This window comes from Pogona vitticeps, chromosome 3 (assembly GCF_051106095.1).
Source record: "Pogona vitticeps strain Pit_001003342236 chromosome 3, PviZW2.1, whole genome shotgun sequence".
In the NCBI taxonomy this organism is placed as follows: Eukaryota; Metazoa; Chordata; class Lepidosauria; order Squamata; family Agamidae; genus Pogona; species Pogona vitticeps.
In genome coordinates this window covers 94,306,964-94,325,692 of record NC_135785.1, presented here as the reverse complement: position 1 = coordinate 94,325,692, position 18,729 = coordinate 94,306,964, and the positions used below count along the sequence as shown (strand labels likewise).

Below are 18,729 nucleotides of genomic sequence, written 5' to 3'. Positions count from 1 at the left end.
TAACCTCGCTATGTGGGGCACCACTGTACACTTCTTCCTGTCTTACACATCCCACAGCTTTCACATGAGAGTTGAAAAAGCTGTAGGATTACATGAGAGTTGAAAAAGCTGCAGGACAAAAGTCTTTAATTACTGAAAAATTGTCCCATTGGTAGCATTGTTTCACTTCCACAGGTGTTAAGTTACATACCAGAATTTCAGCCAATCTGCAGTTACACAACAGTGACACGTAAGATTAATAGTAGAATCCATTTTAGTATTACCAAGGCAAGCTGAAAATTGTCAAAATATTTAATTTTTCCAAACAAGAGGAATACAAATATTGGTATTTAAAGCCCCCCCCCCAAAAAAAGTTAAGAGCATAAATACAAAAGCTGTATTAGTTAATGTAATTCTTGGCACATATGAACCATAGGAATTGAAATTCTATTTCAAAATAATAATTTTCTTAATGCAGGAATCAAGTACAATGCTCTGCTGAAAAGGGTCTCAAGCCAATCCTAGTTTCTCGCAGGGAAGAAAATACTGCTCCCCCCAACAAATATGATGCCTGAAGTTAAGAACAAGCTGGTTACATAGACTGCGTCCGTCCATTCAGACCCTGGTCTTGCACTGAGCTGTTAGTACTCTGTCACCTCAGCATTGCTTCCAGACCACAGAAGATGGAATTTTGTTATAATAGGTTTGCAGAACTTGTAATGTCAGTAAAAAAGATAAACGATTAACAAATCACAGTAAAAGTTAATAGTATTAAGTTGCTAACTATTGACTGAAACGTGTGGAATGGGCTGCACAAGGGGGAGAGGGCATCACCAACAGGGAGCGATTTTTGATAATTAAAAACTTCTCACTTCTACCCCATGACCTTTCTGACCCCTGTGTTATCCCTTTCATTTGTGGAAGCTGCAAAATGGAAGGAGAGTGTCTACCAAAAATCTCCCCTTGCCAGTAGTAAAGTTATTAATCAGATGGTGGTAAATTTTGATGAGTAAAGACTTCCTCCTTCCATCCACCAGCTTCCACACAATGAAAGAAATTACATAGGAGTGGGAAAAGCTGTAAAACAGATTTAATTACTGTACTGAAAATCACTCCTTGCCAGTGGCATCATCACCATTCGGCAGGTGCAAGTGATACAACAGGATTTTAGCTATTAAATAGCTCAGTGGCATGAATATCACAACATATTATTAGAAGCATTTCAATTTTGTGTTAGTATTTGTTTCAAATTTGGAATCTGACAATATGAAACTCTTGATTCAAGGTATTTTCTTCATGCCAAATGACATACAAGCAACCGACAAAGCACTGCTCTGAGCTTTTTACCTCTTCTGCCAACAAAGGAGTATTCATTACAAGCCTGGTGGTCCCATGGATACATAGCTTGTTGTACTGTAACATGGATTCCAATGGGTTTAATATTACAGTACATGAATTTCTGAACGTTTTGTCCAACGGCTATAGGTATATGGCATGCAGATATTTGGCAGATACCAAGCTTTTGGCAATACAATTTAATCTGATGGTTTTCCTTCCTGTCATGCTGTGGGGAGGGGTAGCAACTCATCAAATGATTTTCCCCCCAGTCACGGTTATTACATTGTTAGAGGAAGAACAGAACTATTTACTCTTAGAAGTCCTCTTACAAGTCCTTTTCAGACTAGACTACTTCAGGAGGCACAGTGCATTTGGATAGACTATCTTTAAACCGAGACATCAGCTGAACAAGTCAAATAATGTATCATAAATGCCATGTTTTACTATATTTAGATTGCTCTTCTCTGCAATCTAACAAGTCAACTACTATCTCAGAGATGTTCATGAAAATATGTTAGCATTTGTATAATAATGCATTTATACTTAAGCTAATTGTAAAAATTCTAGTACAGATGTATATAAAGTCTTCTTTAGATTTCTGTAAGAGAGTAAGTGTATAAGGAACCAAAAATGTTCATATAGCCTTGTGTCTAAAATCAGCACATGGAGAAAATTTTATTGTATGGGTATTCTTTACAGTTAGACATTAGAAAATACCTATACTCTAGTGTCCCTATCATCTGAACTTCGTTAATTCTAGTATCTCAATTATCCCAAGTCTTCTGTGTGTATCATTTTCATCTGGTATGCCCAAGGCATCCTGATAGAGTTATAGACACACAACTTTCACTCATCTAGTTTTAGAAATTTTTCCTCAAGTTTTTCCATTAGTTGCATAATGTCTGTGATGGATATATTTTTAATAAGGCACCCACCAAGTCAGGTGGGATCCTATCCTTTTCTTCAAGATAACTTCCCTAAAACACTGATCAGTGTACTTGCTACAATGCATTGGAATAGAGGGAACACAGTGGAAATATTAGATATTCTATTCCCCAGGGTGTTTTGAGCTTGATTATGTTATATTTTCTGCTTAGTCCCTCACCTTCACTCACATTACACACATTAGGTACTGACCTGTAACAGTGTAATTAGGGAGAACAAAATCCTGTCATTCTAGCTGACCTTTGTATCTCTTCATGCTTGAATATATTTATTTAGTGGAACATCATTCACCCTGCATCAGACCCCTCCTCATTATTCTTCAAAAGCTGTGCCACCACCCAGATGAAGGCTGCTGGACTAAGGATGTGATCTTAGTTGTATGTCTTGTGGGTCTTTATATCTCAGGCAAGTATTTACACATCAAGGAAAAGTCAATATTGTTACCAAATAATTATATAAATTGAATCCATTAGTTTATATTAATCTGTCCAATTAGTTTTGTGTTCAAAATCACACAAAAAATGTGGGAAGGGGTAGATAATGCACATGATACTGAACATTTGATATACAAACCGAGGGCTAATCGGCTTCTCTCTTCTAGACCTCTGTGGTCACAGCCAACCTCTTCCCAAAGTAAACACTTGTTAAAAATAAGGTGATGGTGTAAAATGCTGCACTAAATATTTGAATGCTGCACTTAGATGTAAAAAAAAAAAACATTCCTGTCTATATTTATTTGATTTATTTGATTTATATCCCGCCCATCTGGTCTGGTCGACCACTCTGGGCGGCTTCCAATAAGGTGTATACGATATATACAATATACAATAAGGTGTATATTCTTCAAGGTGGATAATAAAAATGTGTTGCAAAAGCAGATATGCATCAATTGTTGCATTTGAACAACTTCACAAAACATGTCATGCTGGTGTTGCAGAAATATATCACAACAGCACAAAGACTTAACAAGCAACTGTTTAGATGACTTTGATAATGCATGTGAACTGACCAGAGTTGCAAGAATATGACAGCAACACTATAGTATTTATCCTTATTCCAGACAGTTATAAACCTTCAGATGACTCTTACGACACATTAGAAGAACACCTCTGTATGAGTAGTGCATGACAGGAATCACAAACTCGCACAGGCTTTGGCGATGATGGCAAAGGCAGTTCATTGTCAGAGCAGGCATTACAGAAAATTTCACCGCAGTTCCTACAGTGATGCTAAATCGAGAGAGAGAGATATATTCTTACAAGATTTTTTAGATCAACACAATTTGTGAAATGAACAGGTAATATGAAATAAAATATAATGTACTGAATTACATGTAATTTAAATATATATAATTGTATGTAGAGACCATAAACTGAAAGGTAAGTTTTACATTCTGTGTGAGGAGGATTATATCACAGTACACAACCATTTATGTGGTTTACCGTCCTGCCCCTGCTCCATCATTGGGGATGTTTTGTGAAATACTGTACAGATGGAAAGGTTCAGGCATGTTCATTTGAACACCAATATCAATTCAAAATTTTGTTCCTGGGAATAATAAAACATTTCCTATATTTTTTTACAATATAAAACAAAATATGACTTGATTTTAACAAACCAATTTGTGAAAGCTTTTATAACAGTTATTTTAAAAAAATTATCCCACCTTTTAAAAAAGAATCTAAGGTGACATAATAATGAAAATTTTGAGGTAGTTGATGAGTTGTATTGCATGTTGCCATGTTCTGTGGAAACACTTCCAACTTACAGTGAACATAACATTTTCAAGGCTAGTGAACTATTGTAAGGAATGATTTACCACTGCTACGCTGCAGTTAGTTTCCATGACCAAGTTAAGATTTGAACCCAGTTCTTCTAAATCCTTTCCTGACACTATCCACTACACCACTGGTTCCCAACCTTGGGCCTCCAGATGTTCTTGGACTTCACCTCCCAGAAATCCTGGCCAGCAGAGGTGGTGGTGAGAACCTCTGAGAGTTGTAGTCTAAGAACATTTGGAGGCCTAAGCTTGGGGGCCACTGCACTATACCATACTAATTCTTGTTTGTTCATTGCATAAAAACACAACTGCACATGCATAAATAAAAATAACAAGCAGTGACCTAACTTCAGTTGCTAATCCTAACTAGGATAAACTTGCTGAAACAAAAGGATTCATTACCAAAGTGTTGACCTGACATTCTGAAATGGGAGACTATTGTCATTTTGGGCTAGAAACTGGATCAGGGCCACTATAAGCTGAATTACATGATTTGCTTTCTGTCAGTATCAGTAAATAGAAGCCCTTTTTTTCATGCAGCCTCACCTTTCTTTTAGAAAGAGAGAACTCCTTTTCACACAGTTTGCAGTGAGTAGCTTCTTTGTCTTTGAGCCACACTTGTCCCTAGTAGAGAGAAAATATGCTCAAAATTATTATCCACCTTGAATACTAATTGCCATCTAGACTACACAAGAAAGAATCCCTCAGAATCTCCAGGCTAAGAGTATCCCCTAAAAGGTGCCCTGCAAGTGTGTCATGTACTGCCCTATGGACCAAACAGTTTAGCAGCACTGTACTTTTAAACAATGTTAATATGCATTGTCTCAGAGATATAACCTGTCTAAACTAGCAGTTCTTCCTGGCATGGAACCTTGAATCAATATCTCTGGAAAAGTGCTCTCTGCATTTTAATTTTTTTATTTTTACAGATCTACTCAGAAACAAATATGAACAGATGGAGGATGCCAGCATAATTTAATAAGACAAAAAGAAAGAACTGGGAAGCACAAGGGATGGGTCATATTCATACAATAAGCAAGTGACAGAACAAAATAACACTTGGGCTTGAGGAAGCATATCTACCTGGCATCTTTACATATACAGTGGTGCCTCGCAAGACGAAAATTTCATCTTGCGAAAAGCGGTTTCCCATAGGAATGCATTTTCGTCTTGCAAGGCATCAGTCTGGGGGGGGGGGAAATTGGCTTGTGAAGCACGGCCATAGAAGAAGCCATCTCGCGAGGCACCACAGCGATTGCAAAAACATTAGTCTTGCAGGTTTTTTGTCCTGCGAGACGTTCGTCTTATGAGGCACCACTGTACTGTTTAGCCAGCACTTTAATTAAATAGTATTCTTTAGCTGGCCATATGAGCAACAAGATTTATTAATATTAATGTTTTAATTGTTTTTAATATAGGATATTATTATAATATTGTCTATCTTTAATGGTTTTAATGTTTTTAAAGTTTTAATATTGTATGCCACTCAGAGACCACTGGTAATGGCATGGCTAAAAAATCTTGTAAATAAATAATTATAAACATCTTCCTGGAAAATATGTATAGGAATCACCCTGTCTGTTAAAACACCCCTCTCCATGAAGAAACAGCAGAACATCACCATAAATGTTTCTCACAAGTATGCAACATACTCTGACAATTAAAATCAAATATCCCAATCCCAGACTCCAAATACAGTGGTGCCTCGCTAGACAGTTACCCCGCATGACAGTTTTTTTGCTAGACATTGACATTTTGCAATCGCTATAGCGATTCGCAAAACAGTGATTCCTGTGGGGGAATTTCGCTGGACAATGTTTGGTCCCTGCTTCGCAAACCAACTGTCGCTAGACAACGATTTTGACAGCTCCCTCCGCGCTTGCAAAATGGGTGTTTTCGGGACTTAAGCTTCTCAAGACAGCGATTTAAACAGCTGATCGGCGGTTCGCAAAGCGGCTTTCCTATGGCCGATCTTCATTAGACAACGACGATTCTTCCCCATCGAAACGCATTAAACAGGGTTCAATGCATTCCAACAGGGAAATGCTTTTCGCTAGACAATGATTTCGCTAAACAGCGATTTCAGTGGAATGGATTATCATCGTCTAGCGAGGCACCACTGTACTGGATATGTTAGCCTAATAAGAGAAATTCTTTTTCTTTTCTTTTTCTAAAAAAATTTATTTGACAACTATCATATATATATCTACAGAAATCTACAAATTTACAGAAAAATAACATATATGACTCAATGTACTCCTGCCGGGATTATTGGAGATACTCTATTTTCCTTCCTTTTATGGAGCCTCAATCCCCTTTCACACATACACTGATTCCTGCAGAAATGCACAACCCTTTCCTTTTAATACAAAAATCAATAAATTTTCCCCATATATCTCTTAAACATTATTTTATCTATCACACCTTTTCTTACTTTAGTATCACATGTTAATTTCATATTCTGGCATATTCTAAAATATGGAAGATAAAATTACAAATATGTTACGGCACTGTCTGATGTAAAGCAGAATGATAAAAATAATGAATTCCTGGGCAGGTGAAGTTTGCTATAATTTTACTCAAGGCATATGTTTTATCTTAATTAATGCTAACATAGAGAAGAAAAAAGGATTCTACTTGTATATTTTTTAATATGTGGAATGACGACAGAATTCCAATTTCAATTTTGTGATGAAAACGAGTAATGGACTAGAACTTGACACACAAGTGGCTGCATTTAATGCTAAACCAAGTTCTGTTTTAACAATAATTTTTTCTTGTGCAAGCCAGAATCAGTTTTGCAAAGTAATCACAGCTTGTTTGTCTGTATATTCTGTCTTTTTATAATCTTGCTGGTCTGCAACTGTAATAAAGAATGATGATGATGATTGATTTCTTGGCCAATGTCCACAGAATTCTAGCTGGGATAATTCCTAGTGAATTATGTGGGCTGAAGTCCAAGAAATACTAATGTCCAGTGCCTTTGATGATTGGCGAGAGCCTTGATTGAAAGACAGAATCAAAACAGAAATAAGCCATGGTTCTATGTTCAGATGAGATAAATCACAATTAAATGATGCCAGAATTCACAAGCCAACTTCAAACCATGATTTTAAATTGAAATTAGTTACCTAAAGCCTGAGCCGGACCGGCCACAAAGACAGACCTCCCGCCCCCCACAGTCCCCTCCCCACAGCTGCTTTGTGCATATGTGCCTGTGCCAGCGCCGGCATGAGCGCTCCCGCACCCCTTCATGGATGCGCCCGAGGGATCCATGTGGCAGCTCCTCCTTTCAAGCTCCCAAGGAGCGCAGGGAGCAAGAAGCGGTGTGAGACTTGGCGGGCCCTGAGCTCCAAGCCTGGCACTGTCCCTGCAGGGAAGACGGTCGCTGGTGGGCCTGGTGCATCTCTAGATCCCGCCAACAGTGGCAGCAGTGGGACAGGCACTCCCACAGCCAACCCGGCAACACGCACATACCCCCAGCCCCTCGCCTGCAGCACTCCAGCGTCCATCGAAGCTGGCGCTTCAGAGGCAGCGAACCGAACCTGCCAAGGGGGAGGGAGGGAAAGCGGGACTTTCCCCCTCTGGTCTGGCACTCCGCAGCCTGAGAGCACCTAGCAGCCCCAGAGAAGAGGCGGGCGGGTAGGGGCCATCTCCGCTGCCAAGGGGGCGGCAGAAGGGTATGTGCGCCTGGGGAAGCCAACCCTTAGTTGCGATTGGAGTGAAAGACGGACAGACAGACAGCCAGGTGCGAAGGATGGACAGATGGAGAGACCCACACCAGTGCGGCGGTTTTGCTCCTTGATTGCAGCTCGGGAGCAAACTCCCGGCAAGCGCCCAAAATGATTTGCAGGAGCAGCCGGCAAGCAGGGCACTTGGGAGCTGAGGGGGTGAAGTCTTTGGGCACGCACAGAGGGCCTGAAGCCCAGCGCTTGGCTTCCTGTCTGCTGCTTTTCTCTTTATTCATCTCAGGGCGTTGCACAATTTAAAATCATGACAGTATATGAAATGTAAAGTTCAAAGAAACATAAACCAGACCAAAAGCCAGCTACTTCAACAGTGTTATCTGGGCTGTTTACTAAACCTTGTTTGGTGCACATGGAGGGTCATAAAGTGCCTTTGACAACGGAACAAACCCACCTGAGGAGCACCTGGGGGAGCTGCCTTCCCTCCTGCAGGCCCTCCCAGCAACGCGTGTCGCCCTATAGCTGGGGAGCTTCAGGGTTTGGAGAAAAGAAGGGCCGCTGCCATCCAGCTCACCCCGCCCGCATCCTGCTCCCTCCCCTTGGGGGTTAACCCGCGGCACTCTGCATGCACCCAGAGGATGAGCCCTGGCAGGGGCGGCAAGCCAGTCACTCCCTGTTTTGCTGGAAGGTTGCTCCAGACCCCTGCCCTCGCCCCGTCCCATCGCTCTTGCCCAAGAGGCTTCGGGGCTGCCACCACCGCGGTGCTGACCTTGGGGACGCATGCCCAATAGTAGGCGAGGAGGCCTGTGCTGAAGCCCAGCAGCAGCAGGAGACCCAGTATTTTCCTCCATCCATCCATCTCTCTCTCCGCTGGGACAGCGAAGCAGCTGGTGGCAGAAGGGTATGCAAAGGGGGAGAGAGGGAGGAAGGAGGAAAAGAGGCACGAGACCACCACCCCTCAGGTTCAGTTGGGACCAGCTAGCCTTCCTTCAATGCCCATCGGGGCTCTCCTGTGAAGCAGCGCCCAGTGCAACGACAGCCATACAAAGGCTGCTCATCCGCCCCACAAGATGTCCTCCAAGTGGGCCCCACCACGCCTGTCAGCAGGCAGGAAGCGCCCCGTTGAAAACTCTTCCCCCCGCGCTTGGTCCCAAGGCCCAGCCTCCTCCCACCAGGAGAAAACCGAAGACCGGCCAAGGAGCAGGAGGCATTCTGGGGCGGGGGTTCTGCGGAGTGCAAAATCCCACTTGTGCTACTGCTTCTCACACCCCCGGTGAAGTGTGTGGGGGTAGTGGTTCTGGTTGCTGAAGCTGCTGCTGTTGGGTGCCCTCAAGTGGCCCCCTCCAGAAACTTAGGGTGACCCTGTGAATGCCCAGAATGCACTGCCCTCAGCAGCCCTGCTCACCTCTTATAAACTCAATCCTATGACTTCCTTAAGGGAGTCAGTCCATCTCATATTTGGCTTTCCTCTTCGCCTGCTGCCTTCCACCTTTCCCAGCATCATTGCCTTTCCCAATGAACCCCCCTGCCTTCTCATGAGGCACCCCCCTGCCTTCCCATTAGAAGAATGGTCTTCAACAAAACCGGTCCCTGGTATAAAAAAGGTTGGGGAGCACTGACCTAAAGAATAAACCACTAATTGTGGCTGGCCATAGATTCAAGCAAACAATCATTATGACTAAACAAACTGCAGCTAAGTATTATTTATTATTATTATTATTATTATTTATTCATTTGTTATGTATAAACTGGCTTGTGATCTGGTTCAAATGTAAGAGCAGACCATGGTTTATTATTAAAAATTATGCTACACAATAGATTTTAAATTATCCGTGATACAGGTATAAATAAATAAAATCTCTAGTAAAATGCTCTGTACTGATGACCATTGCCTACCTACTATATTACTAACCTGCAATGCTTTGTTTGCTTCTTTTATATCTTCTATTTTAAGTTTTGATCTAAAGAGAAGACATTATTTGAAAAATCAGACATAAATAATTAGAATCAAATTGCAAACGAACCAATTATTTCAGAGGCTTCGGACTCAGTTGTCACTAGGACTGGCATGGATCTGTAAGCACACTCTCATTCAACAATTTTCCGTCCACATCTTCTGCACCAACACCATTGTCTTTGAGATTGGCAAAAGCATCCAGAAAGTCTCTGACACTAAAAGCATAAATTTTCCATCAGCTGAAAAAATATTTACACCTGGACTCCTCAAACACATTTCTGGAATCTTACACCTTTAATAAGAACCAAACTGCATGTAATTCGTATTGTGGTTCACATCCAGTTCACACTTGCTGAGATGTCCCTGAATTGTATTATAAAGTATTCATCTTCATAAAAGCCCCACAATTGTTCACAAAGGGTAGATGAGGCGTTACACTATGTGAAATGAGGACATCTATAATGAGAAACAGAGCCTTCATAGTTGAATAGCAGTTTCCCCTGTTCTTCAGCAGCCTGTTGGAGAAGAAGCAAATTTCTTACCTTTGGAAGAGTTTCACTACCGGTCTAAAATATTCTTACATTACCATTAGGTGAGTGTTAATAATGAATATGTGAAAGGAGCCCAGCCGTCTGTTGTCGCACTCCACATGTAAAGAGTAGTCAGATAAAGAGATCCTCCTCTGTCTATGGAGTGTGATCAATATGATCAGGAATCTTGGCTTTTTGGAGTTTCTATCACATGGAGCATCCTCACACAGAGAAGCTCTCATATGAAGAGAACAATGACTGGGGTTCTTGGAATGTTTAGGATGTGACTAGACAGGGAAGCCTTCCCAGGCTGATACAGTTTAACTTGAAGTTTTCTACAGTAATTAAATCTTTGTTCTCGATCATACAGAATGTCCATTATTTCAGGTAATTTGGGGGTGGGGCAAGAATCCACAATTCAAAATACTACAGTACTTAACAGGATCACGTTACCCATTTTCAACACTGTCTTCCTCCATGTTTCTTTGTTTCAGAAAAATATCAGCAAATGACATACAACTGAACTGGTATGATAACTTGTGAAACTGCAGTAAATTGGAAAAGGATAACTTAAAAATTGTTTGGAGAAAAGACAAGAGGCAGTCATGTGAGGTGGACGTTCCTACTGTACCAGAACACCATGCCAAGTTTTCATCCTTAGATAACTGGATGAAAAACAGTGTCTGAGATACCTAGATTTCTTTGTCTTTGTTTGTTTAAATAAGGTTGATAATTCCTCTGAAAACTCAGGAAGTAAAACAGGACTTCTTTTCCTGGCAGACCTAATGGGTAGCATGAACTACTATATAAATTATTTTAAGTGTTAAAAACAGTCAAACCAGAAACTCTTGTAGCTGGGGCTTGCTTTTACCATTTGTACGTCCTCTAATGCTTATGATCAGTAGTATTATGGTTGTACTTCTTTGCTTTATTACTTCTGTTCTTTTTAATTTTTTGGCCTATTTTGCTGGATTTCTTCTCTTCACTCCTTTCCTATTGGAAACTGGATGTCATCCAAGCCACTCTGAGTTTGGACTTCTTCATTAATTACAGTGGTGCTTTGACTTACATATGTCCCTACTGATGACCATTTTGAGTGGTTTTGGGCTGGGGGGTTATGTTTCTGTGCTTTCTTGTTGTCTTGTTTTTTGGTGATTTTTTGCAACCTCAATGCCTTGCAAGGGGGCTTGCTCCTTTGTTTATTTTTGGTTTGTTTTTTAAAGCCCCTGTGCCTTCCAATGGGGCTTTCTTTGTGCTTTATTGTTTTGACTTTTTTTTTGTATTTTTTTAATGCTGGAATGGACTGATTATGTTCCAATGCATTTCAATGGGAAATGGTGCTTCAACTTACGACCATTTCGAGTTACGTCCATCTTCTGGAACGGATTATGGTCGTAGGTCGAGGCAACACTGCATATTACTTACAAAAATGATTTGGAACTCAGAATTTTAAATTAACTTAAAATTTAGGACTTGATTCTTACTTTGTTTTGCATTAACTGGTTCATTAGTTACACCATCTTCTCCTTCATCATTTTACAACACAATTCTATAACTAATCACCAGAATCCTACTAGTGTTTGTGTGAAGTTTGCATGACTTACCATAACAGATTATGACTAACTGATGATGTTACAGAGTGCATCTATGTTGCACACTTGGGTCCAAGTATGTGACAAGGATGTACCCCAGGATCTTGTTAAGCAGCTGCAGCAAGTTACACAAACTTTACATGAACAGGAACAGGATCATACTCAAGTACATAAAATAAGTCCCACTAAGTTTACTGGGATTTACTTCTAAGTAAGAGTGCATATAAATTCAGCCCTAAATCTCAATGGTTCTGGTACTGAAGACGGTGTATCGTTAAGATGCAGAATTCATTCCAGTTAGAACTCTGAGTCTATCACCACTTCTACTGATTCAACCTTACACGGTTTGCCTTCTGCATGCATAACACAGCAATATTGCTTCAGCTTCTGTATTATTCCTATTGCAACACCACTGTATTGTTACAAGGTTATATCATGTCCCTCAAGAATCTAGCTATAGATTGGTGGTCAATGCTGAAACTAGAATCAAGATACAAAAGGACAAAAACATGGGCTTTTCTGAGGGGAAAGTTCAGGTGGATGAACTATGGATTTACACTAAAGAGAAAATAATCAAAAAATGTATACATATCTATTAGAGTATGATCTAGCGCAGTGATGATGAACTTATTGGCACGTGTGCCACAGATGGCATACAGAGCCATCTCTGTGGGCACCTGAGCCATAAGTCACCATCAAGGAATACTTATCCATCCTCCGGTCCCAGATTTTGGCACTCCCATCTGATGGTGCGGTGGTCCAACAGAGGGGTGCAATGGCAACCATTACTGGTCTAGCCCAATGGGGGATTGGAGGACTGGTAAGTATTTCTTTGTTAATACTGCTCATAGGGGGGAAAACACAAGTACAGTGGTGCCTCGCTTAGCGATTGCCTCGTCTAACGATGTATTCGCTTAGCGATGAGGTTTTTGGAGCGATTTTGCGCTCCGTTTAACGATGTTCCCTATGGGGAAAATTCGCATAGCGATGTTCGGGACCTTGCCTCGCTTAGCAATGACAGTTTTAGGTCCCCTGTTTTGCTTAGCGATGTTCCATTTTCACTATTTTTAAAGTGTCTTAATAGGTTCAAAAACGGTTTTAAATGTTTGGGATCGTTAGTGCACCTTCTAAAACGTGTGCAAAATTAATTTGGCTTTGTTCTGACTCTTTGTTAATTTTTGGTGAATTTTTCCCCCCACTGAAATGCACTGAACCTAAGTTTGACAGCTGTCAAACCTGCAGTTCAATGCTTTCCAATGGGGGAGAAAAAAATTCATCAAAAATTAATGAAGAGTCAGAACAAAGCCAAATTAAGTTTGCACACATTTTAGAAAGTGAACTAACGATCCCAAGCATTTAAAACCGTTTTTGAACCTTTTAAGACACACTTAAAATTGCAAAAACGGACATCGCAAAACCACTGGAATGCATTGAATAGGCTTCAATGCATTCCAATGGGGGATACATTGTTTCGCTTAGCGATGTTTCCTATGGCCATTTTCGCTTAAGGACGGTAATCCGTTCCCATTGGAATGGATTAACCGGTTTTCAATGCATTCCTATGGGAAATGGTGTTTTGCTTAGTGATGTTTTCCCATAGCGATGTTTTTTTTAACCAATTAACATCATTAAGCGAGGCACCACTGTATTTAACCCTTGCAGTGCAGGAGCAGTTGTTTTTTCTAAACTAAAACCTCAGCATTCAGGTTTTAATTGCAGTATTGGCACTTTAAAATAAATAAGTTGATTTTGTGTTGCAGTTTGGGCACTCGAGCTCAAAAAGGTTACCATCACTGATCCAGAGGATGAGAGGGTGAAGGAGGTGATGGTAAAATGGGCACAAAACTTTGGATATAATATTGATATTGATGAATGGACAAAAATGTGGAAAGATAACTATAAAATGATTAAACCAGTTAAACGTAGAGAAAACATCCTTAAAATGTTTCATAGATGGTATTTTACTCCGGTAAGAGTGGCAAAAATGTCAGAAGGGATCAGTAATGTTTGATGGAAATGCAAAAAAAAAAAAAAAATCCAGGGACTTATTTTGTACGGCGGTCATGCAAAAAAGCAAACAAACTTTGGTTACAGTTTTGGAAAATGTCAGCAAAAATCAAGTTTTAAACCTGAAATGTTATTCTCGAATATAATGCGAGAAATTATTGATAAGAAAATAAAATATAGTCTACTGTATATATTTAATGTAGCTAGGTTACTCTGGGCCAAAAAATGGAATAATGGAGAAACACCAACAATGGATGAGCTATTAAAGAAGCTGCTGGATATTGCAGAACTAGATATGCTTTCAGAGGCATTATGGGAACAACTGAGACACTTTGTAAAGGAAAGCTTTATAATATATATATATATATATATATATAACTGGCCACAGGAAGAGACAGGAATTTAGGGGAAGAAACAGTTTATGGTGAATCAGTGCTCACTAGAATCCTTTGATGATATTCAGATGACCAGATGATGGCAGAATCTCTGATCTATAGGTGTGGTATGGATGTTTAGTTTTGACATTATGTTGTTATTATTGTCAGGTTTTAGTTTTTTGCTTTTTATGTTGGTATGTATGAATAATAAAAGAAAAAAGAAGATGATGATGATGACAAGAACTTACTCGCTGAGTTTGCCAGCCAGCTCCTGGAGAGCTTCTTCTTGGTCATGACACAGATTTTTCAACTGCTTGGTTTTTTCCTGTATATTTAAGAATTCCTTTTAAAAGAAACACACCAAATATTAGAATTACATATAATAACCACTAGGAGGTTTACATCATGCATTTCTTAAGGTACAATTAAGTTAAAAAGAAGACTGACAAGGCCAGACAAGTACCCAGGAAAAGTACAACAGAGTGAAGCAAAAGGGACCAGTTTTCAGCAGAATCAAGAGGGTGTGGGTAAAGTACAAGGAAGCAGTCCTAGTGGGGAAAGGCACTATTTGCATGTCAACTAGTAAACCACACATTCCTGTATAGCTAAACCCTGCATGATGCTTTTTAATTACACACAGAGTCCTTATTCCTATTAGTAAACAGACTTCTTTAGAGATCCATTTATACTGACTTGTAATCAACTGAGACAAGAAATATTAACAAGTCTTTTCAAATCTTGTCCCCAGCTATACCACAGAATCAGCAAGACAAATATAAGACTAAATTGTTTATAAGATTCTAAGAAGAAGAGATAATGGAATGTAACCTTTGCAGGCTGATTAATACAGAGAGCAGAATTAGAATTAGGTGTTATGTGTATGCCAACAAAACTGAGGGGATACTTGGATTTGGGGAGAAAAAAACATTTAAGAATGGGATACCAGTTGCCTTCTGTGAAAGTCCGTTCTGATCTAGGCTGATACATCCATGTATGGTTTGACTCCTTCTGCCACCAATGAAATGCAAAGATCATGTGATCAGTGATCTCTGTTTTTGTAGAAGTTTATGACTAGAAGATACTTTCTGAGGGCAATGTTCCACTGATATGGGAAAAGGAACCACTACAGCAAGTGCGAATATAATCACACCCCACAGAATATGCAGTAAAAAAATCATCAGCCATACGAGGTGTTCCTAGGGATTTAGGTTCCTTTTTTTAAAATTATCTTTTTAAAAATTATTATTATCTTGGGGGAGGGGCGGAGCAACAGACAGTGAGAACAGGGGAATTCCTAGGACTCTGTGAACCCCTGGGTTTTACTTCAAGTCAGTGAACCCCCAGGAGAAGGGGGGCAAGTTTTCCACAGGAGAGTGGACTTGCAGCAAGTAGGGCTTGGAAACCACTGAAGTTCAGACGGCAATCTGCCTTTGGAAGAGTTTTCCTTCCTATCAAGCAACTGACTTGAGAAGGTCGCCATGATGGTAACTGCCCGGAGAGAGGGGAGGTATGAAGATTTACAATCTGACTGCATGAACAGAGACTAAATGAACTGCTATTTAGCTTCAGCAAGTAATAGATCAGACTTTTTGGAGGCTGATATCAAGGAGAAAGACTAATCGCAAAGCGGCACAGAACTTTGGTAACCCTGAAATATTGGAAAATTTTTACTGAGACATTTGAGAGGAATGGAAAATGAAACTAGCTTGAGACTTTAATGGAGAAACTTCCCTCTAAACCCCTGTCCTCCGACGAGTGGAAAAATCAGCTTTTTATAAATTAGAGGCTTGAGAACTCCGAATAACTCCAAACAATTTAACCTAAGTGACTCTGCATTGAGCTGCAAAGGTAGATTATACAGTAAATAAAACATCATTACAGCTGGATTTACGACTGGAGTGGTCTTTATAGGAGTCTGAATTCGGGGGTGAACTGAGAAATTAGCTTGTCTGACTTTTCGGCTCTGGACTGGGAAAGAAAGCCACATTTAGGAGATAGAGAGTGAGATTCGTCATTAAACCTACAATGGAAGATTACTTCAAGAACTGTATTCAGGAACTTCAATTGAACATTATTAATCAAATTAAAGCCCAGTTCTCAGAAGTTAAGGCAGAAATTAAGGAGATACTTTTTGGATTGTATGCCAAGGGAAAAAACAGGGAGACCGAAGACAAACCGATCGAAGAAACCACTGAAGAACTGGTATCATCAGAGAGAGAGAGAGACTGTTTTCCTTAGAAAGCAGGATGAAACACTGAAAAAGGATAGTAAAAACAATAAATTTGTATGAAAGGGAGGGGCAGGTGGATGAGTGGGGAAAGTACATTAAGATTACCTTAATGGGAAAGAATGTAAAGGAGGAGGAATATGTCAGGGTGAAGCTGGATGGGGCAGAAATTTCTGATCATAGATTTGACATATATGCATGGCTCTGAAGAAAGAAATTAATCATATTGGGATGAAATTAGTAAACTGGAGAGAAAATGGTTTAAAGAGATTTTATAGATGGCATTTTAAAACTGGTAAAAAGGAGGCAAGAGGCTAATTTTGGATTTATGATACTGGAGCTGATAAGAACAATTAAAAAGGGGGAAAGTTACTTGCTGAACATAACAATAGAAATCATTGGTTTGAGAGACACATATAAATTAACATGGTTAATATACTTATAAGCAATTCTGGCCATGTTTGGATTTTAATGATAGACAAGCATATTTAATTATGAACTCAGAAATGTTTATGATGAATATTAGATGAAATTGTTTTAATATTGACTATGCAGGTAAGATTAGACATATAGTATCTTTTTATCTTTAGAAACGCTGATTTCTGATTGTATTGGCCATGTTTGGATCTTACTGGTAGGTAAGTATATTTAACTATGAAATCAGAAATCTTTATGAGGAACAAAATATTTAGAGAAAATTGATTATGAGGCACCCATATATTAAACATATATGAATTTATAACAGCTGCATGTAGATAAGGTTAGACATATATATCCTTTTGTTTTTTTGGAATGTTGATTTTGAAGATTGCAAAGCATGATACTCTGAAATATAATTGGATAGATGAAAATGCAGAAGAATCTATAAAAATTACTATAAATTTAGGATGTTAGATATTGAACTAAATATCTAAAATAGGAATATGGAATATAATATGTATAGATACATATGGATATAGTATGGTTTAGTATGGGACCAGGGCATAAGGTCTGCTATAGCCAGAATTATATAATGTGAAATACCTCCTCACCGATGTGTTTTGTTTGTTTTATATGTCTTTTGATTGTTTCATATGTTTTTGTTTGTTTTGTATGTATGTTATAGAAATAAAAAAATTAAAAATTATATTGAAGCTATTTTTTTAACTCTTTCCAAAAAGGAGGACAAACCCGTTAATGTCTATGCTTGCTCAAAGATGGAGGTTAGTGCAGAAGGACAGATGTGACTCTTCATGAAGCTGGCCATAAAATGAAGTTACTCCAGGCACAACAGGGTAATGAGAGTATTTCCCCCGGTCATGAAGATATACAGGCATATTCCCCGGTGGTTGACAGGTACCACCACAGGCAGTATCATCTTCCAGAAACTTCTCTGAATTGTTACTAGGCTGAATAGAAGGGCCTTGTAGTGTCAGCTATGGAAGGAAGCAAACTGCAAGTATCACATAAGGCGAAGAAGTGCTTGCTCACAATGAAAGGTTCCTTTTCAGTAAAAGATGGCTTCTAAGCAAGTCCCCTTTTTACAGACAGCACTTTCTCCAGGCTGCCTCTGATAACACGCAGCTCAGCTCATGATGCAGCTCTTGGCACTCAGGCCTCTTTAGACCTCAGTGTGAGGCAGAGTTCCAGGAACCATATTACACCAGCTCCAGACCCTACTCATCTACTCCCCGATAATGGATTCCCATGTCTTCGGACTGACTGCAAATCTTCTTTTAGGCTTAACATTTGACTGACTAACTTGCTCTGCTAGGATCAAGCAAGGTAACATTAAGGAGGTACCAAAGCAGAAAAGCAAAGGGCAAAAACATCTTCTATTGGAAAGGAAAAAAAACTGGAAGGAACAGCCAAAGGATTACACTGTACAGTGCTAATCTTATGATCCCTGCCCATTCTCTGCCACAGAAATTAATCTATTCAGAGAGGGTTTCCTTCTTCCCAGAAAGAGAATGTTTCAACTGAGCAGAAAGCCCCAGGAGCACAGACATAAGTTTATTTGGATCATCACCTTAATGTCAGCAATGTGGCATATGATGACATCTATGTATGAAAAGTTACAACAGCAGTCATATATTTCTATGAAAACCAAGAGAAACATTAACTGATACTAAAATGTAATGAGTAATAGTCACTGGTGAATGTCAGACAACCTATTTACCAGGCTTTCCCAGCAGGTAATTTCTGAAGATTCACTACATTTGACTGGATCATCATTTGATTCAAATTAATAGACTTCTATGTTGTGCTTGAAGGGAAAAAGAGGAACGGCTTACTTAAAGATTGTGGGGAGGTGGCTGATGCACAACTGAAA

At 39.6% G+C, this 18,729-nt stretch overlaps 1 protein-coding gene across 5 annotated transcripts in view; it reads right to left on the bottom strand.

The window, feature by feature from the left end:
• Positions 1 to 273: 273 nt before the first annotated feature.
• Positions 274 to 18,729, bottom strand: part of RUFY2 (RUN and FYVE domain containing 2) — a 58,566-nt gene continuing 40,110 nt past the window's right edge. For 2 of the 5 annotated variants that reach the window (XR_013543812.1, XR_012085483.2), the window contains 4 exons: positions 14,440 to 14,534; positions 9,641 to 9,689; positions 4,589 to 4,666; positions 1,979 to 3,491 (listed from right to left, as the gene is read on the bottom strand). Coding sequence is in view for 3 of the 5 variants with exons in the window: in XM_020807948.3 (XP_020663607.3) it covers positions 3,348 to 3,491; positions 4,589 to 4,666; positions 9,641 to 9,689; positions 14,440 to 14,534 (366 nt within the window). In the remaining 2 variants the exon portion in view is untranslated. Of the gene's footprint in view, positions 3,492 to 4,588; positions 4,667 to 9,640; positions 9,690 to 9,955; positions 10,201 to 14,439; positions 14,535 to 18,729 lie in introns of those variants that run through there. The other 3 variants (XM_020807948.3, XM_078390840.1, XM_078390841.1) reach the window with 3 other exon arrangements.